This window comes from Lithobates pipiens, unplaced genomic scaffold, assembly GCF_037356315.1.
Source record: "Lithobates pipiens isolate NorthernLeopardFrog02 unplaced genomic scaffold, aLitPip1_a1.2 Scaffold_3, whole genome shotgun sequence".
Classification (NCBI taxonomy): domain Eukaryota; kingdom Metazoa; phylum Chordata; class Amphibia; order Anura; family Ranidae; genus Lithobates; species Lithobates pipiens.
In genome coordinates, this window is record NW_027507790.1 from 42,901,174 (window position 1) to 42,928,110 (window position 26,937).

Below are 26,937 nucleotides of genomic sequence, written 5' to 3' on the forward strand. Positions count from 1 at the left end.
CCATCTAGATAAAGGAAGGCCCGTAGACATGGTGTATCTGGATTTTGCAAAAGCATTTAACACAGTTCCCCATAAACCTTTACTGTACAAAATAAGGTCCATTGTCATGGATCATAGGGTGAGTACATGGATTGAAAACTGGCTACAAGAGCGACTTCAGAGGGTGGTGATAAATGGGGAGTACTCGGAATGGTCAGGGGTGGAAAGTGGGGTCCCCCCAGGGTCCTGTCCTGGGACCAATCCTGTTTAATTTGTTCATAAATGACCTGGAGGATAGGATAAACAGTTCAATCTCTGTATTTGCGAATGATACTAAGCTAAGCAGGGCAATAACTTCTCCGCAGAATGTGGAAACCTTGCAAGAAGATCTGAACAAATTAATGGGGTGGGCAACTACATGGCAAATGAGGTTCAATGTAGAAAAATATAAAATAATGCATTTGGGTGGCAAAAATATGAATGCAATCTACTCACTAGGGGGTGAACCTCTGGGGGGAATCAAGGATGGAAAAGGACCTGGGGGTCCTAGTAAATGGTAGGCTCAGCAATGGCATGCAATGCCGAGCTGCTGCTAACAAAGCAAACAGAATATTGGCATGCATTAAAAGGGGATCAACTCCAGAGATAAAACAATAATTCTCCTGCTCTACAAGACTCTGGTCCGGCTGCACCTAGAGTATGCTGTTCAGTTCTGGGCACCAGTCCTCAGAAAGAATGTACTGGAAATGGAGCGAGTACAGAGAAGGGCAACAAAGCTAATAAAGGGTCTGGAGGATATTAGTTATGAAGAAAGGTTGCGAGCACTGAACGAATTCTCTCTAGAGAAGAGACGCTTGAGAGGGGATATGATTTTGATTTATAAATACCACACTGGTGACCCTACAATTGGGATAAAACTTTTTTGAGGAAGGGAATTTAATAAGACACGTGGCCGCTCACTAAAATGAGAAGAAAAGAGGTTTAACCTTAAGCTGTGTAGAGGGTTCTTTACTGTAGGTATGCTAGCAGTAGGAGGGGATAACCTAGCAGTAGGAGGGGATAACCTTGGCTGGCCTAGTTGGCCAGTGTAAAATCCTGCTGTAGCCCAAAGGTTAAAGACTTTGGGGTAGATTTACTAAACCTGGAGAGTGCAAAATCTGATGCAGCTGTGGATGGCAGCCAATCAGCTTCTAACGTCAGAATGTTGAAATGCTTTGACAAAAAAAAAACCTGGAAGCTGATTGGTTTCTATGCAGAGCTGCACCAAATTTTGCTCTCTCCAGTTTTAGTAAATCGAGCCCCTTGCGTCCCTCAATGGACAAGAAGAAAACATCAGTTTGACATGCCAGGCATAGATTACAAATATGCACAACTTCAGACAACTGCTCCATGTAGATGACATTTCAATCACTTCAGCCTCTCCCTTTATTGGGGAAGGGTGACCTAATCACATGTAGAGATATCTCTTAGAAGAGCCCATGAAAATGATATAATTGTTTTATTTTTATTTATTTTTTTACAAAAACTGTGCAACATATATATCATATCTTGGAATTCTGTCAATGTTGTAATCTTCTTTTCATTTACACCTTTGTGTTTATGTTACAAACATCACATTCTGTTTTTTATTAAAAAATGGACCTCAAAAGGAGGCGACAGCCTGTGATTTTCAGCAACTTCACCGAGTCAAAAGTTCTCAGGTCAGCACCAAGGTTGGAGCTGCAGAATAACATGATAAATTATATTATCCAAGTCAGAAATAAAGTTCAATTCTGCAACAGTTCAGGAATATCTACTGTGTGGTCTTCCAGGCCTGAAATTCATGAAGGACCTTGTGCAAAGCCAGAGAGACTGCTGCAAGTTCTTTGTGCACTGACCCTACTCCCAGGCCGGTCACGGGCACCTGCACCTAGCGTTGGCACACTGTGATATGACAATTTGGCTACTGGCAGCCGCAAAGCGATCCACATGCCAGGAGCTGTAGCATGCAAGCACAATCTGGTGGGAGTCATAGGCAGAATTTTCATTTGGCAGTTGGTGAGAAGTGAATATTATAAAATGTTTAGATGTCCATGTAGTCATCGTCCTCATCTGTGTCACTCTCAAGGGATGATTCCTGGCTGGAAGTGTCCAAGATCTCTAGAGCTGGTTGGCACAAAGTCTCCTTCTTCACATTGGCAGCAGATTGAGATGACAGGATTACAGACTTTGAGAAGTTAGAGAGAAAGGTGGGTAAGTATATATAAACGTGTCACAAAGACCCTATACACAATACTGTGATTGGTAATTCTCAACATTTTACATTTAAATATAACAGGTTTAGGATGGGTGGATAGCCTATGGGTGGCTGAATTACTGAATGGGAGGAGAATTTTTTTTTTTCATCAGCTCCCAGATCTGTTCTTATCTTTACCAACAAGCAGCCTACAGAAAACAGACAAAGCAGCGAGGTAAACAAATCTTTGTAAAGAGCCTGGTGCTGCCCACTTTTGACTAGACATATTTTTTTTATGGCAAATAGGGTTCTACTAGTAATATATTAACACTGCAGTGTCAACATTCACATCCTTCCCCGCATGCTCTATTACAGAACCCCGATTTAAAATATTACCACTCCTTCTTTATTTGAAGTCAGTGCTTTTTACCTTCAGCTTCTGCTTGGTTTCCTCAGAGATGCTACCCTTGGGAGAAAGAAGGGTCGGTGTTGGAGGTGTGACTGTGATCTCTGGTGGGAATTTGCTGACACTGGAAGAGGGAATGAAGAGCTTTGGCATATGTGGGGGGACCCGAGGCTTGTTTCGTGCAATTTCCGATTTACTGGGCTGGATACTGGGATCTGGTGATGGTTTGGAGCTGCAGGCTGAAGACAAAAAAAAAAAAGAGAAGAGTGACTAATAACATGGCCACAGTGCTAAAAATAGTTCAAGAGAAAAAAACTGATCAACCCACAAGAGATTACTGCATAAGCAACATTCAACTGAAAATGAATAGATTAGCAGTTTTATGGGTTGGTTTTACAAATGTAAAAAACTATGAGGTGAAGCATGTACTTTAAATATTTATACTTTCAGAAAATGCACATAGAGCAGCAGCGCCTCCTAGTGAGCAAGGGATGAATGTTAGCAACTCTAGCTGTTGGGGGATAAAGTAGGGAGGAATAAAATACCTGTTAGGTTGTTAATAGCAGTAAAGAAAAAAATGAACTAATAGCCTCAGGTATATGCACTAAATAAAAAAATACCAGGCTATACAATTAAAATAAATATGGGATAAAAAAAAGTCTATAAACAAGTCTTCAATGTAAACCAGAAGTGTATTGGCAAGAGGATGTCCTCCATGTAGGATTACGCAGCACAATAACTGCAGCATCCTGATCAGGATCTTGAGAAATGGATCCAGTTACTTAGAATAATGACGACACAAACCCAGTGCAGGAAGATGTTAGTGATATGTACATTTTAGAAAGGATAAAAAATAGAATATCCACATACATGTAATTCTGTGGCTGTCAGTATGGAGGTGATAGCGGCATGGAGATTATACTAGCATAAGAATAGTAGCAGAATAGCACATTCTGATTTTATGTATCAATCCTTAAGCTAAATGCCTCTTAACTGTTACCGACTTTTTATTTAGTAAAAAACAGAGTTTTAAGTGGAAATATGTTTGGTAGCCTTATATATATATGCCCCAGTGCAAGAAGAAGCGTTTAACCTGTAAATTTATTGCACATGGATTGTTCCACGGGTTTTATGGTATATTGTTTAGGATGCCCTTGCGGTTTGCTGTATGTCAGAGCGCTCCACAGTACCTTTGGGGAACACATCAGATTGAGCAGGGCAGCTTCTGTGTGTTGACTCCAGTGTACCAATGCCGGCTGTGTCTGTGACAGCTAACAGGTGTTAAGCAGGGAATCTTCTGCTGGGCTTTTTTCCTGGATATAGGGGATCGGATTGTCCTCTGCTGCTACTATCCACATGCTGTTATCACCTCCATGCTGACATTCACAGAATTCACAGGAGGTGAACTGCACTCTGAGTTTGTGTCTCTGTTACTGTCTGTGTCCCCACTAGGTAGTTTCACCCTCTGTATTTGCCCCAGGCAACTAGTCTCAAGAATACAAATAGTGATGAGAAATAAAACATTTTCCATTTGTCACCAGAACAAGAGGTGAGGGGAGCTCTTCTAATGGGTACACCTGTCACAGTGATAACTACATAGGGACTACTTCACACCACTGCATTATTCACATTCAATTTGAATGGCACTCCAAGGTAAATCCACAATGCGCATGTGTCACAGCGCACCAATAATTAAAGTAATGCACTAACATGTGTTGCGGTCTGCATGAGAAAAAAAAGGTGCAGGTACGCTTTTTTGTCTGCTGTGCTGTAATGGCAGCTTATTCAAATAACACATGACAAAACGTGTGTGCACCAACATAACCCACTAGCTGTGTGAAACCACTCTAATGTAAATTTCCTGAACCTCTTAGAGGAGTCTCCTCACTTCTTGTTGCCGCTCTGGGTAATGAAGTAACGGGAAAACTCCCCAAAGGAACAGAGACCGCAAAAAAAAATTACAGGTGTTTAGACCTTTCCTTACTCTATCCAAATGTACAAAAACCATTGGCTTTAAAGCACTTCAGCCACTTACTTATATATTATCTGAAAGCAGAGATCATGGAGAATAAAATGGTGGTAACTAAAATGTTTATGTATGTCTGTTAGCAGTAATTTGACGTGGCAATTGAATTTTGTTTTCATATTTTTTAATGATTTTTTTAATGATTTGCCTTTTAAAACTGATAAAAAGAAATGATTAAAAAAAACAAATTTTCTGGGAATTTTTTTTTTTTTTTTTTTAGTACAAACAAGCATTTAGGTGTATTCCACTATAAAGAAACCATGGATTTCAACTCTGACATAATGCTGAGAAATCATAAACCTGCTGTTGACAGAACAAGTAAAAGACCCCACACTGTTCCCTAAACACATATGGTAGCTAAAGAATACATTTACATACAAGAAGCTTTAATTCCAAGTCTTTACTGAAAATCAGCAAAAGGTAACGAGATTTTAGGATGAGACACTGAACAAGTATTGTTTTTTTTGTTTGCCTGACGAAGGGGTCCTGCACGGCCCCCCGAGAAGTTGCACTCATTTCTGCCATGTGATCTCTCTGCAATAAAGAAACCTATGGATGGCGATTGTTGAGCCATAGTGTGCTGGCGAATATATACACTTATTTGTAAGGCTGACTTCTAGTCAAAAGGAGGAGAAACCTAGTATTACAGATCATCCAATGCTCCAGTGAGAGATGGAGGGGCAGTGGAGAACAGTGACTGACAGTCTCTCCGCTCCAAGCAGACTTAGAACTGAGTGATCAGCGATCGTGTGATTGCTCAGAGCCAGCAGGGGACAGCTGCATCATCACAATATACTGGTATAGATTTGGGGAGTTATGATTTGTGTATATTTTTAACTGTATTAAATCTGTATAAATAATACAAGCAGTTAATTAAACATGAAGATATTTGGTGTGTTACTTTTTATTTATGAATTATGGTATACTAGATTAGATATTTGTGAGGAAAACCTAGTTAGGGGCTTCAGTCCCAAAAATTTTAGATTTATACAGTTTTCATGTATATTAGAGTGTACATCTGATATTTTCTCTGCCCTAGTGAGAGACACTGGGCACAGCTGACACCACTCAATCCACAAAAATGATGGGTGTTGTCACATTTCTGGCAGATCAACAGATATTTTTCTGCTATAAATTTTGTTGCCTGCTTCTGGAGCAACAATGAATATAGGATTCTGTATATGTAGGTTTACATATTTTTTTCTATTAGTTTGAAAAAGTGCATCATGTTCAACCAAGTTACTAAATGTACATATATATATTTATTTATTTTGTTTTCACATATGCTTAAAAGGGTTCAGGAAAGCCGCTTTGTAAAAGTCTAACGGATTGCCTACTGGGACAATTTCGAAATTGTTCACATACTGTAAATATAAAATCTGCATTTTGCTAGAATATTACCTGGAACCCCCCAAGCATTTTATATATTTTTTTAAAGCCGAGGCCCTGGAGCATAAAATGGTGCTATTGCAATTTTTTTTTATGCCACACAATATTTGCACAGCCATTAATCGCATATTTTTAGGAAAAAAATACATTATATCTAATTGTTGTAAAATATAAAAGATTATGTTGCATTGAGCATACCAAACATGTCAAGATTTAAAATTGTGCACGCCTGTGAAATGGCGACAAACTATGGTATCTCAGACTTTCCATAGGCAATGCTTTAGGCTGAGTTCACACATTGGATTTGGCTTTTTTGCGCATGACAGGAGAGTGTGCCCGGCTCTCAATAGAGCTGGTTCACACAGGTCCGGCGCGGCTGCGGTCCACATTTAAAAAGGGTCCTGCGCATCTTTGGTTCCGATTCAGGTGCAAATTCAGGCAACAAATTTGGACCTGATTTGCACCTCCGGGGCGGTCGCATTATATGTGAACCCAGCATTAAAAGCCTTTGTACATCTGAACAGCTTCTTATGGGGGGCGAAGACTGATATAGACTCGGGTCGACTACTGGGGCCGATGGCCCAGCTTCGTCTCCTCTGGCGGAAGCTCTCCCGCGACCACAGCCTCCACTCGGAGTTCTCCCTACTGACCTCCTTCCTCTATAACCCGACTATCCCGACCAGCTTGACCCACCAGATGTCCTGGCCTTGGGCCTCGCGTGACCTGTTCCACTTAGGGCACCTAGTGGACCCCAGAACACGACGGCTGTTGTCCTTCTCGGAGCTTCAGGCTAAGCATGACCTCCCCCGTCAGACGTTCTACAGCTACCTACAAATTAGGCACTTTGCACAATCTAGGGCCCCTCACTTACGGTTCTCCCCACCCTCCCCCTTTGAGCAGATAATCCTGGCAGGACGGGATCGCAGAGGGTTGATCTCAGACATATACCGCGTCCTCAACGCATACCACTTTCAAACGAAGGGGAAGCACTCCTACATGAAACGCTGGGAGGGGGAATTGGGTGAGGAGCTCCCCCTTGAGACCTGGCAGGCGGTGTGGCGCCAGGCAGCCAAATCCTCTCTGTGCACATTGTACAAGGAGAATTTCTACAAAATTCTTTTCTTCTGGTACCAGACCCCGGATGTTCTCCACAGGATATACCCCTCTACCTCGGATCGCTGCTGGCGGTGTCTGAGGGAGCGGGGCTCCCTGTTCCATATCTACTGGGCCTGTCCCCTGATTGCCCCATACTGGCTTACGACCCGTGAGCTGCTCCAGCGTCTATTCGACGTTCCTGTACCCCACTCCCCCAAATTTTTCTTGATGGGCCTGTCCCAACCCGCTCTGTCTAAGCCGAGCCGGAAGCTCCTGCGGCATATCTTGACAGCGGCCCGCTGCCTGATAGCCCTTAACTGGAAGAATCCACTGCCCCCGTCTAGGGAGGCCCTTTACTCCAGGATCAAGGACGTCGAGCTCATGGAGAAGATGACTGCCAGGGTGAGGGACAGGCTGGAAGAGCATGACCTGGTCTGGGGGAGGTGGCGGCTGCTGGAGGACTGATGGTGTACCGGTGTGGACATGGTGAAGTGGACCGTTGGCACTCTATTTCTTTTTCTCTGTCTTTCCCTCTTTCCTTCCTTCTCTCTCCTCTTTTCTCCTCCACTCTTCTCGTTCGCATTACTGATGGTCCTTATTTTGTTTTAAGTTTGGCATGTAAGTTACGCAGCAGACCCCGGGTGGCCTTTCGGACCCCAGCACGGATAACTGACTTTTGGTGTCTTCCGTCCTGCTATGCATCCTGGGCCGGTTGGTCTGATCCCGCTGTATTTCCCGGTACTGTACTTTTCTGCACTGCACACTCATGTTGGGCCTCCTGTGTTTTGGAAGCCATGTTACGATTGCTGTATGCCTGCACTACTACTTTTGTTCTGCGACCACGAAAACTTAATAAATTGTTATTTGAAAAAAAAAAAGCCTTTGTACAGGCTACCAGTTTAGAATTAAAATGTGAGCTCTCACACTAGAATTACTGTTCTCACGCCAATGTTCATGGCGATACCTCACATGTGTCATGCAATCGCTGTTTACATATACGTGATGGGCCTACGTGTGTGTTTGCATTTGCATACTAGCACAGGGGATGGGATGCGTTTAAATTTTTTAAATTATTTTTATATGTATTATATTACTTTTTTTTTGTTGCACTTCATTATTTTTCATTTAACTTTATTGCATTTTAGAAGGACAAAAATCACCCCTAGTGATAGCTTTGCGCAATGACAGGTATGCTTTTTGACAAGATCAGGGGTCTATTAGACCTCTGATATCTCCCCTGCTGTTCAAAGCATCTGATCAAACATAGATCAGCTTGATCAGCCAGGGAAAAACAATACTGAAGCTGGAAGTGATACAATCCTTGTTGGGGAAAATGTATTCCTCCTCCTCTGTGCACAGCCAACCCAACCACTTACAGCAGTCCTGGACTCCATAGTGGAATGAGACAGCCCAGGAATTGTGCCAGGCATGAGGTGAGGTGAAGGGTGGGGTGGTGAGGTGAAGGGTGGGGTGGGAAGGTGAAGGGTGGGGTGGGGGGCCTTTGCTTGGATCATTTTTACAGCAAAGCTGGTTGCTGGCTTAAAAAAAGGCATCAGGATCATGGCTGCAGCCACACACCCCTCTTTTGCAAGCCAAACCTGTGTGTAATTGACCTAATGATGACTACCGTATATCAAATTGGCCAAATGCCACCAAAACAGAAAACTAAGATGAAGCAGAACTCACAGTGGTGGCATTATATTGGATGCTTTTGTATTACTGCACATAGAAATCTAAAGCAGGGATCCATATTTCAATTTGTATAAATAATTGTATCTTACATATTTCCTCAGATCACACTTACCTGTCTCTGTGTGACTGGTACTGGCAAAGCTTGTGACTCTGTCTGATTGCCAATGACAAGAGTCTGATGTTGTGCTGATAGAGGCAGCTTTGGCTGGTTGGCTTACACGTGAGTCTTGACGAGGAAATGATGTGTCTTCTACATGTTCATCTTTTCAGGAAAGAGATATGATAAAGAACAATATAAGGAGGAACTGGTAACAATATGGATGTACAATAATTGTGTAAAGGGGAATTAAATACACACATGGAAAAGTCAAAAGTAAAGGTTCAAATTAATTGCACAGGCATGGATTAAAGACTATATGTACCAGTTCTAAATATGAGCACAAGGATTAACCTTCTAGGCAGGCTACAGTATAGAGCAGCGATTCTCAACCAGGGTTCCTCCAGAGGTTGCTAGGGGTTCCTTCAGCATTGGGCAATTTCTGCCTCAGATAAGTTCCCACTGACACCATTGATCTTTTTAGCTCTCTGTAAGGGGGTAATTCTTCCCAATGACCACAAGTGTAAGGACCATTCTTCCCACTGACCATCACACTAATGTATCATGAATTGTAGATTTCTAATTTTTAGCAGGGGTTCCCCGAGACCGGAGAACTTTTTCAAGGGTTCCTCTGTGTAGAAAAGTTGAGAAAGGCTGGTATAGACTATCATTATGGGATAGAAGGAGGTTACTGTGTTCAGATGAATACACTATGAGCCTAGTCTATGACATTGATGAAGCGTTACAGGTAAAGCTAAGACTTACTGCGGTTGGCTTGTGACATGGTAGAGCAGGCTTTGGTCCCCGTTCCTCGGTTGGCCTCAGGCGGAGATGAGGAGGTGGCTGGTGATGATCGTACTTTCACCTGGTGCTCAGAAAGTCGCACTAGGCTCTCTGAACTGAATGAGGACAGGTTGAGGGGAGTGAGTTGTACTGAGACAGCCGGCAATGGGAACGCTATCTCCCGAGGATCTTTCGTAGTCTTTGGAGTGGTTGGAGTATCTGAAGGTTGCTGCAGACAAAAATGAAGATATCAATACATCTGCAAAAAATATCAAGATGCTTTATAAAGCAACGCAATCCCCTGCTTTACAATAGATCTCGTTTACCCATCTTCCATACTGGCTGGGTTGCACTGCCTATTTTCACTTTCAATACATTTTTATTGAAGCATTCCTCTTCCCAGCCAGTGTCATTAGTACAGTGACAGTGTATTTTATTATAACTAATCACTATATAATCACTGGTGATGTCAGTGGCAGTTAGTCAGTTCCCCCAGTGTCAGTTAGTGTCAGATTTCCTGCCACGCTGCTATCGCAGTCCCATTAAGCTGTTGATTGCCATTATAAGTAGTATGAAAAAATATATATTTACACACACACACACACACACACACACACACACACACACACACACATATATATATACACACACACACACACACACACACACACACATATATATATATATACACACACACACACACACACACACACACACACACACACACACACACATATATATATATATATATATATACACACACACACACACACATATATATATATATATATATATATATACACACACACACACACACACACACACACACACAGTAGAGCTGCACGATTCTGGCCAAAATGAGAATCACGATTTTTTTTGCTTAGAATAAAAAGATCACGATTCTCTCAAGATTCTCGCGGCATATAATATTTAACATTATACAAAAAAAAATTGACCTAACTTTACTGGTTAGTTTTCTTTTTAATTCATTAACCACTTAAGGACCAGGCCTCTTTTTCAGATTTGGTGTTTTCATGTTTAAAACTGTTTTTTTTGCTAGAAAATTACTTAGAACTCCCAAACATTTTATATTGTTTTTTTTCTAACACCCTAGAGAATAAAATGGCGGTCATTGAAATACTTTTTCTTACACCGTATTTGCGCAGCGGTCTTACAAGCGCACTTTTTTTTGAAAAAATGCACTTTTTTGAATAAAAAAATAAGACAACAGTAAAATTAGCCCAATTTTTTTTTATATTGTGAAAGATAATGGTATGCCAAGTAAATTTATACCCAACATGTCACGCTTCAAAATTGCGCCCGCTCGTGGAATGGCGTCAAACTTTTAGCCTCAAAAATCTCCATAAGCGACATTTAAAAAGTTCTACAGGTTGCATTTTTTGCGTTACAGAGGAGGTCTAGGGCTAGAATTATTGCTCTCGCTCTACCGATCGCGGCGATACCTCACATGTGTGGTTTGACCACCGTTTTCATATTCGGGCGCTACTCACGTATGCTCGTCGTGACGGGGTGTTTTTTAAAAAATTTTTTTTTTCTTCTTATTTATTTTAATTGATTTTATTTATTTTTACACTGTTTTTAAAAAAAAAATAAAATGGATCACTTTTATTCCTATTACAAGGAATGTAAACATCCCTTGTAATAGAAAAAAGCATGACAGGTCCTCTTAAATATGAGATCTGGGGTCAAAAAGTCCTCAGATCTCATATTTGGGCTAAAATGCAAAAAAAAATAAATAAAAAAAATAAAATAAAAAGAAAATCTGACATTTAAAAAAATATATACCTTTATATATGGTATAGAGACGAGTGGGGGCCATCTTAGCCTCACTTGTCTCTATGCCCAGCAGATGGAAGGACCCGATCGCCTCCGCCGCTACCGACGGCTCCGGTAAGCGGCGGAAGGTGCGGGAGGGCGGTGGGAGGGGGGGGAGCACCTCTCCCGCCGCCGATAGCGGTGATCTCGCGGCGAATCCGCCGCGGAGACCACCGTTATGGTACAGAGGACCGCCGCCTGAAGAGATGGACATCTCGGTTGTGGCAGCAGCTGCTGCCGTTACCGAGATATCCCTCTTCAAAAAAATCATGTACATCCCCGGTGGGCGGTCCCCAAGTGGTTAAAGTGTAATTTTTTCCCAAAAATGCATTTGAATGAATGCTGCGCAAATACAGTGTGACATTAAATATTGCAACAACCACCATTTTATTCTCTAGGGTCTCTACTAAAAAAAAAAAAAAAATGTGTATATATATATATATATATATATATATATATGTTTGGGGGTTCTAAGTAATTTTCTAGCAAAAAAAAAAAGGATTTTAACTTGAAACCAACAAATATCAGAAAAAGGCTTAGTGTTTAACCACTACAATACAGGGCACTTTTGCCCCCTTCCTTCCCAGCCCAATTTTCAGCTTTCAGCGCTCTAGCGCTTTCAGTGACAATTGCGCGGTCATGCTACACTGTACCCAAATGAAATTGTTATCATTTTGTTCGCACAAATAGAGCTTTATTTTGGTGTTATTTATTCACGACTCCGTTTTTTTTTTGCGATATAAGCGCAAAAATAGCGGAAATTTGGAAAAAAAACAATATTTTCTTTTTTCTATTTGAAAAGAAATCCAATAAAATCAAATTTTGTCATAAATTTAAGCCAAAATGTATTCTGCTACATGTTTTTGGTAAAAAAAATTCCGTTAAGTGTATAATAATTGATTTGTGTGATCACGGACATATGTACGCAAATGATCATGTACATATGTGTGCAGATAATCATTGGGACATGTGATTTTAGTGGGACATATGTGGGGGACATGTTTTTATTATTAGGGGACATGTATGTTTTGGGGACATGTGTGTTTTGGGGACATATGTGGGGACTGTGTTTGTACTGTGTGGTGTGTTGTGTGTTTACACTACACTGATGATCAGTGAGTAAAAAGCTGTAAAAAGCAGCCCATACTCACTGATCATCAGCCGGCTGCAGCGTTCTGCTCTCCTCTCCTCAGCGGTGACTTCCGTGTGAGGAGAGGAGAGCCGATTGCCTAGCAACCGGCTGTTTGTTTACATCACATGACGGCCGTGATTGGACACGGCCATCATGTGATCAGGAGGGCCAATCACAGAGCCCTCCTGCCGATCTGAGATGTGCCGTGTCCGGGTGACACGAGCACATCGGGATCGCGCCGCTGCGCGAGCGCGCGCGATCCCGCTACTCCTGAAGGACGTTCCTGAACGGCCTATCAGGAGTAGACGGCTCCCACCCGGCCGTATATATGCATTGGCCGGGTGGGAAGTGGTTAACTTCCCTCATTTTCACACCAAAGTGTATTCCTTTCATGTAAAGGACAAATTGTTACAATGTTTCTACTTAAGTTCCACTGCTAAAGAATGTTGTGATTCTTGGCAGACTGCCCTTTTTTTTCCCCTTTTCTTTTGGCGGCTGTCGGCGTTGCATGGAAAGCCAAGACACCAGCTGAAATCTATGAGTAATTAGAAAGCAATCCTGCTTTTTGTCAGTGCAAATTAATATTAGTGGATTCAGTCTCAACTGATGGTCTATAAAAAAAGTGTCTCATTAACAAGGTGTCACACAAGAAACAGCTCATGATGGGTAAAGCCAAAGAGCTCTCTCAAGACCATTGCAACCTTACTGTTGCAAAACTTACTCATGGTATTGGTTACAGAAGGATTTTCAAACTTCTAGATGTTCCAGTAAGCACTGTTGGGGCCATAACTCGGACATGGAAAGAACATCATATCACCATAAACCAGCCTCAAAAACAATAAGTAACACACTCAACCGCCATGGCCTTGTATGCACGCTCACCACACAAGACTCCATTGCTGAAGAAAAAGCATGATGAAGCTTGTTTAACCGCTTGCCAACCACCACGCACAGATGTACGTCAGCAGAATTGCACAGGCAGGCAAATGGGCATACCTGTACGTCCCATTGATTTTGCCGCCTATCGGGTCGGGAGAGTGCCCGCGGGTCCCGGGAACTCGATGTTCATTGGCGGCCCGCGATTGCGGTGAGGAGAGGCAGAATGAGGAGATGCCTTTGTAAACAAGACATTTCCCTGTTCTGCCTAGTGACATGACAGAGATCCACTGCTCCCTGTCATCCGGAGTAGTGACCGCTGTCATATCAGTGGTAGCTCATCCCCCCTACAGTTAGAACACCGCCATAGGACACACTTAACCCCTTGATCGCCTCCTAGTGTTTAAAGCGGAAGTAAACCCATCGATCTAACAGTTTGAAAAAACATGGCATGCCAGAAATGTTAACTGTCAATTTGGTTGTGCTCTCAACCAAACTGTCAAACCATCCAATGGCTGGTGTCATAACTGATCACATGTGCAGCTTCATGGCAGTTAAAGATTAAAGGGAGGCCAAAATGGCAGCTTCCTTGGCCGAAAACGATAGGAGGGTTTACTTCCACTTTAACCCATTCACTGCCAGTGTAATTTACACAGTAATCAGTGCATTTTTATAGCACTGATCGCTGTATAAATGACAATGGTCCCAAAATAGTGTCAAAAGTGTCTGATGTGTCCGCCATAATGTCACAGTCACGATAAAAATAGCAGATCGCTGCTATTACTAATTAAAAAAAAAGAAATAAAAATTCAAGAAATCTATCCCCTATTTTGTAGACGCTATAACTTTTGCGTAAACCAATCAATATACGCTTATTGCGTTTTTTTTTTTTTTTTACCAAAAATATGTAGAAAAATACATATCAGCCTAAACTGAGAATTAAATTTGTTTTTTATATATTTTTTGGGGATATTTATTATAGCAAAAAGTTAAAAATATAGCATTTTTTCAAAATTGTCACTATTATATATATATATATATATATATATATATATAAATACATCATAGCTTGTAGGCACTATAAAACGTTCATGCAAACCAATCAATATAAATTTTTGTTGGGTTTTGTTTATTAAAAACATGCAGCAGAATGCATTTTGGACAAAATGTATGAAGAAATTTGATTTTTATTTATTTTTTATTTATTGGATAGGTTTTATGGCAGAAAGTAAAAAATATTGGTTATTTTTGTTCTAACTTTTTGGTCTTTTTTCATTTATATTACAAAAAATGAAAAACCCAGTGTGATCGCATGCCAGCAGAAGAAAGCTCTATTTATGTGAAAAAATAAATAAAAATGATATAAATATTGTTTGCGTACAGTGCAATCATCAGTTAAAGTAGCACAGTGCAGAATGGTTTATTTTCCTTGCATGTGATTGAGTAATCTTTGCAAAGTGAAGCTTTATCTCATTTACTAAGCTCTGGAGCAACTTTGCAAAAAGTGCACTGTCTATTGGCCTTTCCTAAATCAACCATTAAGTGTCTACCTATAAAAAAAGATATACCATGTAAAGATGCCCTAAACTAGGTATGGTCACCCTATGGTCCTGTACTTTACTGAGGAACTACAAGACCCGGCATGATGAAAACTGCTGCATAGAACAAACAGACACAAATATCTAATACAATATCATGCTATATGTTACGCCAACGTCCCATTCTAAAAATGATGAAAATTTGTAGCCACTGCCCATACATATTCCAAAGAATGAAATCTGATTGGACGCCATAGCCATCATCTCTTCCATTCTACTTCCATTGCTCTAATTCATACATCCGCTGCAGAGTGTCTTAAAATTACAGCAGCAAGATCAATAAAAATATAGACTGTATTCACCGCAGATCCCAGTGCTATTATAATACACATTCCTATGCACCAAGCACTGCTGACTGGTTCATGCATTATATTTATACCTGAAACAAACCCAGTAAAGACAGACTATTCTTACAGGTAGGATATGTATAGGCACAGCACACAGGCATGTATTCATATACACACACACACATCTGCCCTACTTCTCAGCCTCTGCTCTCCTGTGACTCACTCTCCCAGTCCTCACTGTCTCCAGAGTAGTGGTTGTTCCCACTTGGCACAGTGCCAGCTGTCTGGGCATCGCTGGGAATGAAAAAAAAAAAGGAAAGGAAGAAAAAAAAAAAAACAGATGACACCCCCCCCCCCCTTCCATTTTAGCCCTGGATGGTGACGAGATAGATTTCAGAAGCCAGGGCAGGAGGACAGCCTTTTATTATAAGACAGAGGGCGCCATGGCAACAGGGAAACCCAGTTCTCAAAGAAAAAAAAAAAAGTGTGTGTATTGTGCAGAGTCCCTCTCAGTACAGAATATATGTGACTTCATCCTGTGACAGCAGGAACGTGCATGGAAGCAGACAGGCACAAATCAATGACAGGAGAGCGAGATGATGGAGCGAATAATAATCATGGAACAAATTATTTTACAGCTGTTTATTCCATGAGAAGTTTAGGTTGTATAAGCATAGGTATAAGAAGTAAGAGGGATCCATACCACTCAAAGGTGATTATTAAATCTAGTGCAAAAATCCATGAAAAACAAATCAGACCACTTAAATCTGATTTGTAATTGGATGGTTTGAGGAGATACCATTATTAACTCAATCCAGGCTTGAGTTCTACATTGAGTACTGGAGTAAATCCGACAGCTTCAGGGGCTACCTAAATCCACAGGACAGTTTTATGTGTAATGCTATTTAACCACTTCAGCCCCGGAAGGATTTACCCACTTCCCGACCAGGCCATTTTTTGCAATACGGCATAGCGTTACTTTAACTGACAATTGTGCGGTCGTGCGATGATGTACCCAAATAAGATTTATGTTCCCCCCCCCAAGAAATAGAGCGTGCGTTTGGTGGTATTTGATCATCTCTGTGGTTTTAATTTCGCTATAAACAAAAAAAAAAAGACTGTCAATTTTGAAAAAAAAAAAAAAAAACAACAATATTTTTTACTTTCTGCTTTAAAACATACTCCCAAAATGTAAAAAAAGAAATCTAATTTCTTCATCAATTTAGACCAATTTGTATTTTGCTACATATTTTTGGTCATTTTCTTGTATTCAAGAGAGCGGAGATAACTCTGGAGGAGCAGCCGAAGATCTCCAATCTTGAGAACCAGACCTTCAGATTGCAAGGTGATGGACATGGATGTAGAATTGCACCCAGTGACAGAAGGTCTGGCCTGAGGAGAAGGTGCACTGGGTTCCAGAAGCTGGACTGTGCGAGCAAGGGGAACCATGGCCTAATTGGCCAATAAGGCATCACTGCCACTACCTCCACAACCTCTGTTCAGAGTCTTTGTAGAAACCCGAGGTTGACAAGGACTGGAAGAAATGCACAGGTCCTACTGCATTTCCAATGATCCATCAGGGCATCTGTGCCTGAAAACCTCCACATGTAGAGACGACCAATCATTGCTGTCCAATTGGATTCTGGAAACAAAGTCTGTTAGAATATTTTGGACTCTGGAGACAGAAGCCACTGAGCTATAGGCTTGATTCTTCTGAGCCAAAGATATAATTGTCTCCACTTCCTGTAACAGAGAACAGGCTGCTAGTCCCCCTTTGTCTTTTAATTTAGGAGACCGCCGTAGTGTTGACTAGCCTAAGAGCACTGACACTCCCTTCGTTATATGGTGAAAGGCCTGTAGGGTGCAGAAGGCTGCTAGTTTCAGAATGTTCAACACAGTCATGTGAAATTGACAGCCCCGCCTGCCTTGAGCTATCCCCGACAGGCAGCAAGCCCCCCCCCCCATTCTGTTTTTCTAGCAGTGGATGTGATTTTGAACCAGGAAATGGGGCAATGGAATGGAAAATGAGCCAGTTCCTCTATTGCAGCCACCAGGGGACTTGCTCTCATGACTGAGGTTATGTAGATGATCTGAATTCTGCTTCCTGGCTCCCACTGCTGGGAGAAACCCCTTCAGGAAGGGCCACCTTCTCCAGCTTCCACTTGACCCTTGAAACCGTAGACACCATAGTGCCAATCATTTTAGACATTAAAAGGCGCACAGGGAAGAAGACAGGGCCAGGAGTATTCTGCTTCAGAACATTGGGATCCAGAGTCAAGGCAATGGTCCTCTTGATTATATTGAGCTGAGCCCCGAGGCACACAGGGGACTGAGTGGGCTCTAGGTGACTCTTTTCCAGATTCAGCTGCCAGCCGAATTCAAGGAGCATTGAAAAGACATGAGCTCTGGGCTCCAGCTCTCTGTTTTGGGAAAGTAGGAGAATGACATCCATGTAACTATGCTGGTGTATGCTCCTTTGTTTTGATAAAGACCATAACAACCAATAAGACCCCAAAAACACACAGGATGTTGAAAGCCTGAATGGCTGGAGCTGGACCTGAGCTACAGCGAAACGAAGGAACTTGTGGAAGTCTTCTCCTTTGCTAAAAATAGTCTCATGTGCACAGGGTCTAAAAGCTGTTCCTCTTCATGACCATGAAGAGGGGCGAATACCTGCCCTGAAATCTCTCGCATTCAGAGACTGGAAGGGCAGCACTTTGAGACACCACTGACTTTACGAAAAGCATGAGTATATGCTTCCTTTATCTCAGAGCGAGGCAAAATCCATTGAAATGAATCTGAGATGAGGAGGACTTCTGATGGACTGTGCATATCCTGAAAGTCCACTTTGACGTCCCAATAGTCTGAGGCCCAGACTCTGTAGCTTCTTGGATACCCTAGTTCAAGCCTTTTAGCATACTTCCAAGGGAATATCTGGTCTCCTCACCAGCTCTTCTTAAAAACCCACCCTGGTCTGTAAAAACGTGCGACCCTCGCACGCTCTGAACTTTGTTTGTTTGTTTTTTGGCCTATCAGGCGCCGGTCCTGAGGCAGGACCCCAACTTGCCAACTGTGCCCCGGGTTACTGTGCTATCCAGCTTGCCAAAAGAAATAGCTTCCTCAAAAGGAATGCTATATTATGCCTGTTAGAGGTGGGATCATCATGTCCAGACTCAAGCCATAGCACTCACTTGCCGTAACTGACGAGAACATAACCCGTGCCACTATGCAGATGAAGTCAATTAGAGCCTCACCATGGAAATCAACACCAGCTCTGGCTCCTGAACTACAGAGTTTCTGAAAATGCTCTTGAAAACTACAGCCACATTCTCCATCCACATTTTCATCCTTTTCAATATGGCCACAAGAGCCCAGGCTGACTTTCGGACTATTTACTGCATCTTCCAAGGAAAAGCCACATGCTTGCTCAGAAGGCAGGTATATCTCGCGCCCTTGCTCCACTCATTCACCTGGTGAAAAAAGTGTAAATAAAACACAACACAAGAACACAACACAAGGTTTTAAAATAATAAATACATTTTTGTTGTGTTTTATTTACACTTTTTTCACCAGGTGAATGGGTAGGGGTACATGTTACCCCAATACTCATTCACACAGGGTGGGGGCCGGTATCTGGGGGCCCCCTTATTAAAGGGTGCTCCCGGATTCCGATAAGCCCCCCACCTGCAGACCCCGACAACCAACTGCCAGGGTTGTCGGGAAGAGGCCCTTGTCCTCATCAACATGGGGACAAGGTGCTTTGGGGTGGGGGGCCGCAGGGCCCCCCTTCCCCAAAGCACCCCCCATGTTGAGGGCACACGGCCTGGTACGGCTCAGAAGGGGGGGGCACTCGCTCGTCCCCACCCCCTTTCCTGGCTGGCTAGGCTGCGTGCTCGGATAAAGGTCTGATATGGACTTTGGGGGGACCCCCCACACCGGCGTAGGGCTTCCCTTTTAAGTCCATACCAGGCGACGGGGCTAGCCACGTGTCAATCTCGCCGATGGAGGCGGCGACATTGACCTCCTGCGCTAGTCCCGTCTAGCTGGAGTCACGTTCAAAATGAACGGACTTTTCTCCGTGTGCGGACTAGCACACAGATGGCCGGATTGTCCGCTGGACTGCCGAGTCCGGCGGACAATTTTGAGTCAAAACTTCTTTCTAAGTCCGCGGGGCTTTTGGGAAAAAAAAGTCAGCCGGAGCCCACACACAGGCGGAAGTCCGCCAGATAGTCCGATCGCATGTACGAGGCATATGATTGCATTATGCTGTCATGAATGGGTACCCCAAACCTGCACAAAATGGTACACAAAAATACCAACATATGCAATGATCAGCAGAAATGTCAGTTTAGTTGACAAAAAGAGTAGACATGGCCTAGTCAATGTTCGAAGGAAATATTTGGAAGTTTTTTCTATTGTAGTTCTCACAATAAAAGCCAAATGCTGGTGGAATTCTTATATCATTAGGAGACTTTACAGAAATGATTTTGCTTGCAGCAATTTCTGTCTCTGCACCCTTCTAAAAGGCCAATAGAAAAGGTGCTCCTGCAGTTAGACAGTCACAGTTCTTTGTCTCTTCAGATCTATGAAGAATTCATCCGGCTTGGATGCATAGGCCTTTCATGTCCCCAAAGCTTGCTGATCATATCCTGTATTCATGCCCACCTTGACGATCTCACCTAGTGAGGCTGTGGAAATATCTAGGCTTAAGTTGGTGCCAGATCCTGAGTATAGGTTCCAATCTAAAGCCTCGTACACATCTTGAGAATACCAGAAGAATAATCATCCAATTTCTTTTGCATGTTAGTCTCATATAAAAAATGAAGAGGTTACTAAAGTCACGTAAATTCTCGTACAACAGAATACAATTTCAGAAATGATGTAATGTATTGTATTGTAATGTATTCTTTCGTTTCCAAGCATGTGTGGTCTTGCTCTTCTGATTTTCTTTTTGATGAATACTGTATTGATTAATCAAAAATTGTAGGATCTGGTATCATACGAGGAGAATTTACGGGTTTGTCCCTTCACGAAAATACATTCATAATTATCCAATTGACTCTCGAAAGCTGTTTACCAACGATCAAATAATTGTACGATTGCTTCTAAAGCAGTATTTTTCTATTCTGTACTAAGCTTAAGCAGTGGAGAGTTCGGAGATGCAGGTCATTTCAGGCGCAGTTCACAATGCCTGTCTTCCCTGCAATGGTGACATTCTGCATATTCTGCATGAAGCCAAATGGAAACTAATAGTAACAAGAAATCATACTTTTCTTTTCTGTATTTACAGGATGCAATGTTGAAATTTAGCAATTGTATAATGCCGATTTAGAAGCTTCTGACAAGATCATATTTGATAAAAGATGTAAGTTGCTTCGCTCTCATAGCCAATAACCTCGAAGCTATTTTGCCATTTCAGAACAGCGCTGTCACTCAGGAAATGGTAAATACCTCTTTTTACAAACGGCATTAACGTTGTAAGCCACAAGCCACACAGAGCTCTCACTGATACACCAGATAACAGAAGAGCATTTCCTGACTATATAGCAAAAGGTTTCTCCCAGATAGCAAAATCAGAGTTCAATTAATACCATTCTTTTAATAAAAAAAAAAAAGCTGGCCATAAGTATTTTTTTTTTTTCAGCCAGTGGATTAACAACAGATTCCTCCATCCACACAAGTGAGGAGGATGTAAGAATCATCCCCCTTGGCTCCCTGCCTGTGCTAACTATTAGCAATTACATTTTCCTCTGTAGACTACAGAACCATGTCCCTATCTTTTTTCTGTTACCCTGACACAGAAGAGTAAGTGAATGTCGTCACCCAAGGTTCTTCTACACCAGTGGTTCTCAGCCTTACTAGTGCCGTGACCCCTTGATAAAAATTTCCAAGTTGTAAGGACCACCAACAGTAAAAATATTTTCATAGCCCGATTTGTCAGCACCCAAGGCAAGACAAGTAATTTGCCCCCTAACCCACAGACATTTAGCGCTCCCTGAGTCCCTTCCACTCGTACAGTATTAAAACCTCTTCTGGTACATTTTAGGATGTACCACTCTCTCTTTATTCTTCTTTCTTTTCATTTTATCTCTCTCTATCCTAATTTCTTGCCCCCCCCCCCCCCCCATCCCTCTCTCTAGCTGTCTTTCTTGTTCTTTCTCTTCCTTTTTTATTTGTTCCTCTCCCTCTTTTCCTCTCCCTTCCATGTATTTTCTATTTTTATTCCTTCTTTTACTCCTTGGTGTGTGTGTGTGGGGGGGGGGGGGGGGAGTGGGATAGGATTAGTGGCAGTGCTGGTGGGGGTGTGGGATCAGTGGCAGTGCTGGGGAGAGTTCTGATCAGCCAACTTAGGTGCTCTTGATCAAGGTCATCTGCTGATCTGAGAACTGTAGTGGAGACTTTTAATGGCAACTATAATCACAGGTAGTGTTACTCACTGTGTCCCCTCCCACTTAACTTTCCTCACCAGTCAGCTGACCTCTAGTCTCTGCCTCCCAGCCATGCCGTGAACTGAATGGGTGGCTGCAAAGAGGCTGAGTGGGCGGCCGCAGGCTCCAGAGACAGCCCTGCTGGGTGGCCACAGGCTCCAGGGACAGCCCTGCTGGGTGGGCACAGGCTCCAGGGACAGCCCTGCTGGGTGGGCACAGGCTCCAGAGACAGCCCTGCTGGGTGGGCACAGGCTCCAGAGACAGCCCTGCTGGGTGGCCACAGGCTCCAGAGACAGCCCTGCTGGGTGGCCACAGGCTCCAGAGACAGCCCTGCTGGGTGGCCACAGGCTCCAGAGACAGCCCTGCTGGGTGGCCACAGGCTCCTGAGACAGCCCTGCTGGGTGGCCACAGGCTCCTGGGACAGCCCTGCTGGGTGGCCACAGGCTCCTGGGACAGCCCTGCTGGGTGGCCACAGGCTCCTGGGACAGCCCTGCTGGGTGGCCACAGGCTCCAGGGACAGTCCTGCTGGGTGGCCACAGGCTCCAGGGACAGTCCTGCTGGGTGGCCACGGGCTCCTGGTACAGCCCTGCTGGGTGGCCACAGGCTCCAGGGACAGTCCTGCTGGGTGGCCACAGGCTCCAGGGAAAGTCCTGCTGGGTGGCTGCAATATATAACATTTTTGTTCTTGGATTTAGATATGGCTGAGATTCAAACCATGCGTGGGAGGCTGAATGTACCCAAGTTGATTGATCAATCAACTTGGGTAAAACCAGCATGTTGGATTTTACATGCCATTATTGCCAGCGGCAATTATAGTCTCTGTGTTCTCCTGGCAGGGATGGCTTCCCCCACCCTTGGCAGAGAACACAATGGCTCAGTGGGAGAGATTCCCCCATCAACACTGACTGTGTTGATGGGGGAATTCAGCAAATCATTCCATCTATGGCTTGACTTACTGATTACAATAAAAGCTTTATCTACAGATCATACTACCCGAAAATTACTGAGTGTTGACATTTTTGTTTCATTGTTTTTTTTAAAAGAAATTATTCATTAGCAATCATACAATCAAATTTACTTTAGGTCACATGCACACTGCGTGGAAAACTCATTTGCCTTTCTTTGCCTTTCTTTGGGAGGTCAGGGACTGACATCATCCATAGGTTGGCTATAATATAGGGCAGGAAATCATTGAGGTCTACCTGACTGCGGCCAACTGTTGGTTGCAATATGTGTTGGGGAACACATTTCAGTTACTGCTAGAAAGAGGATTTCCATTACAATCTGCTGGATGCAATCTCTATATAAATCCATCATGCTTCACGCTGTATTATAAACAGCCCACAGGTGAGGTGGAGCAAGGGCAACATTATATGTAGATGACTCAACTGTATACAGAGCTGCAAAATTATTTTGGTTGGTCCTACCTGTAGCTCCTAAAACATATAAAAGCAATGGAGAAGGCTTTCAAAACATACAAGGCTGAGGGATCATCATCAGCATTCAAAATTTACAAAGAATGCAACAAGAAATGTAAGGGTGCAATTAGGGCAGCTAAGATAGAACATGGAAGACACATAGCGGAGGAGAGCAAAAAAAAATCCCAAGAAAGTATATAAACAGTAAAAGCGGGAGGGTAGAGTATATTGGCCCCATAAACAATGAGGAAGGGAATCTGGTTACAAAGGGATGGTGAGATGGCGAAAGTATTGAATTTATCCTTCTCCTCATTCTTCATCATGGAATCAGGGGGCTTCAGTAAAAAGAAACTGCAGTGTTTATCCTCATGACACATCACCGGAAGCACCCTCATGGCTAACAAAGGACAGAATTAGTAATAGACTTAATAAAAGTAACATTAATAAGTCACCGGGACCAGATGGCTTGGACCCGAGGGTCCTTAGGGAACTCAGTCAGGTAATTGCCAGACCATTATTCCCAATTTTTACTGACAGTCTATTGACTGGAATGGTACTAGCTGGTTGGAGAAAAGCCAATGCAGCACCAAGATTTAAAAAAGGGCCAAAATACATCCCTGGGAATTGCAGACCAGGTAGCCTAACATCAATAGTATGCAAGCTTTTGGAGGAGATGATAAGGGACTATATACAAGATTTTAGTAATGAAAACGGTATCATTACCAGTAATCAGCATGGATTCATGAAAAATCGTTCTTGTCAAACCAACCTATTTACCTTCTATGAGGAGGTGAGCTGCCATCTAGATAAAGGAAGGCCTGTAGACATGGTGCATCTGGATTTTGCAAAAAGCATTTGACACCGTTCCCCATAAATGCTTATTGTACAAAGTAAGGTCCATTGTTATGGACCGTAGAGTGAGTACATGGATTGAAAACTGGCTACAAGGGCACGTTCAGAGGGTAGTGATAAATGGGGAGTACTTGGAATGGTCAGGGCTTGAAAGTTGGGTCCCCCAGGATTCTGTCCTGGGACCAATCCTATTTCATTTATTCATAAACGACCTGGAGGATGGGTAAACCGTTCAACCTCTGTATTTGCAGATGATACTAAGCTAAGCAGGGCAATAATCTCTCCACAGGATGTAGAAACATTGCAAGCAGAGCTGAACAAATTAATGGGGTGGGAAACAACATGGCAAATGAGGTTTAATGTGGAAAAATGTAAAATAATGCATTTGGGTGGCAAAAATATGAACACAATCTACTCACTGGGGGGAGAACCTCTGGGGGAATCAATGATGGAAAAGGATCTGAGGGTCCTAGTAGATGATAGGCTCAGCAATGCCAAGCTGCTGCTAACAAAGCAAACAGAATATTGGCATGCATTAAAAAGGGGATTAACTCCAGAGATAAAGCAATTCTCCCGCTCTACAAGTCTCTGGTCCGGCCTCACTTGGAGTATGCTGTCCAGTTCTGGGCACCAGTCCCCAGGAAGGATGTGTTGGAAATGGAGTACAAAGAAGGGCAACAAAGCTGATAAAGGGTCTGGAGTACATTAGTTATGAGGAAAGGTTGCAAGCACTGAACATATTCTCTCTTAAGAAGAGACACTTGAGAGGGGATATGATTTCAATTTACAAATACCATACTGAGTTTGAGCTGCCCTCCCATATGTTATTCCGGTATCTACAAATAAGGCATGCCCTCCAAACTCAATTTGCAGATGGCTTTCCAAACCCACAAACTTTGCCCCTAGTAGATGTGATTATAGGAGCAAACCAGTCTCAACTGATATCAACTACGTACAATATTCTGAGAACCCGTTTGGTGTCACAGATCATTGATACAGCTAGAATCAGGTGGGAGGAAGACATAAGCCCCATAGAAGAGTCAGACTGGGATGAGATATTGGGGAACACCAAGAGAGCATCTCTTAAAGCGGGAGTCCGCCGTTTTTTTTTTTTAAAGCCAGTAGCTACAAATACTGCAGCTGCTGACTTTTAAAATAATGACACTTACCCGCCCAGCGCGCCCGCGATGTCGGCACCCGAAGCCGATCTCTCGATCGTCTCTCGGGTGCTGCCGTATGGGAATCAGGAAGTGGAGCCTTGCGGCTTCATTTCCCGGTTCCCTACTGCGCATGCGCGAGTCGCGCTGCACAATAAGGATGGACCCGCTGCCTCTGGGATCCCTGTGTTTCCCAGCAGACAGCGAGGGACCTTCGGAAAGGGGCGTAGATTCTGCGGAAAGGGGCGTACCTTCTGCAGATATCTATGCCGGAAGTGGGTGCAGATACCTGTACTGTACAGGTATCTGCACCCCCCTCCCCCCTGAAAGATGCCAATTGTGGCGCCGGAGGGGGGGAGGGTTCCAATGAGCGGAAGCTCAACTTTAGGGTGGAGCTCCGCTTTAAGCTGTCCGAGCACCTGACCCAATTATACATTATTCACAAATCATACCTAACCCCAATGAGAGTTACTAAATACCACCCAAACTACAGCCCACTATGTCCCAGGTGTGCTGGTCGACCATGTACATTTTATCACTTAATGTGGTCCTGCCCAGTGATCCAAACATACTGGGTACAAATTATCACATTTCTTCATGATCACATGGGTTCACCTCTGCAGCTGGACCCGAAGCACTGTATATTGGGCCTACTTCCAGATGTTACCATTGACAAATATCTATCTACCTTCCTGCATGAAACCCTTTTTAGTGCAAAAGTGAAATTCTTGGCCCGGCAATGGATGTGATCCACCCCTCCTACACTTCAGGCATGGGTTGAGGAAATAAATCTTAATTTGCCATATAAAAAAGTAATTTATCGCCATCAGGGATGTCCCCCCAAATATAACAGGATCTGGGACATGTGGCTTGCCAGCCCAGACGCATGTGCTGTGTAGACCGGTACCCATACCCACCTATTGAGGTATAAAGACTATCCTGCAATGCCAGGGAATATTGTTCTAATCTGTAAATTAATAATTGGCTATGTGAGCATTCCTAGTGAGATGGTGGGTTGCATCTAAATAATCCTTATGATCAACGACAAAGAGTCATGATGTCATGTATGATAGTTAAACACGGCAATTTATCTGGTGATGTTTACCCGATATCCTTTTATTGTACCGCCCGATTTGTACTGTAACTACACTGATTGTATTTCCTTATCTACAAATAAACCTGTTTTAAAAAAAATAAAAATAAAATAACGTACGGGTGACCCCACAATAGGGATAAAACTTTTTTGTGGGAGTATAATAAGACACATGGCAACTCATTAAAATGAGAAGAAAAGAGGTTTAACCCTAAACTGCGTAGAGGGTTCTTTACTGTAAGAGTGGCAAGGATGTGTAATTCCCTTTGACAGGCGGTGGTTTTAGCAGGGAGCATCGATAGTTTAAAAAAACTACAGGGGGACTTTTCTCCTGTTTGTAATCTGGAAATGTTTGTAAAGTCGGCCGTGCATGTGCAGAACGACAATTACAGACATTTCCGATGTTGAGTCGAATGCCACTCGGCGCATGCGCGGCAAATTACGGACATTTCCGTCATTTTCTGAGGCTCCGTCTGGCCGCGCATGCGCAGAGCAACAATTACGGACATTTCCAATGTTCAGTCGAATGCCGTTGCGCAGAACGGCAGATGATCCACGCAGAACTGCAGAGGGTCCCC

General features: G+C 43.1%; 1 protein-coding gene across 4 annotated transcripts in view; it reads right to left on the minus strand.

The window, feature by feature from the left end:
* Positions 1-1,460: 1,460 nt before the first annotated feature.
* CABIN1 (calcineurin binding protein 1) overlaps positions 1,461-26,937 on the minus strand; it is a 326,274-nt gene continuing 300,797 nt past the window's right edge. For all 4 annotated transcript variants that reach the window (XM_077461572.1, XM_077461571.1, XM_077461570.1 and 1 more), the window contains 4 exons: positions 9,665-9,911; positions 8,915-9,064; positions 2,625-2,839; positions 1,461-2,185 (listed from right to left, as the gene is read on the minus strand). In XM_077461572.1, coding sequence (XP_077317698.1) covers positions 2,042-2,185; positions 2,625-2,839; positions 8,915-9,064; positions 9,665-9,911 — 756 coding nt within the window. In that variant the 3' untranslated portion in view covers positions 1,461-2,041. The remainder of the gene's footprint in view (positions 2,186-2,624; positions 2,840-8,914; positions 9,065-9,664; positions 9,912-26,937) is intronic.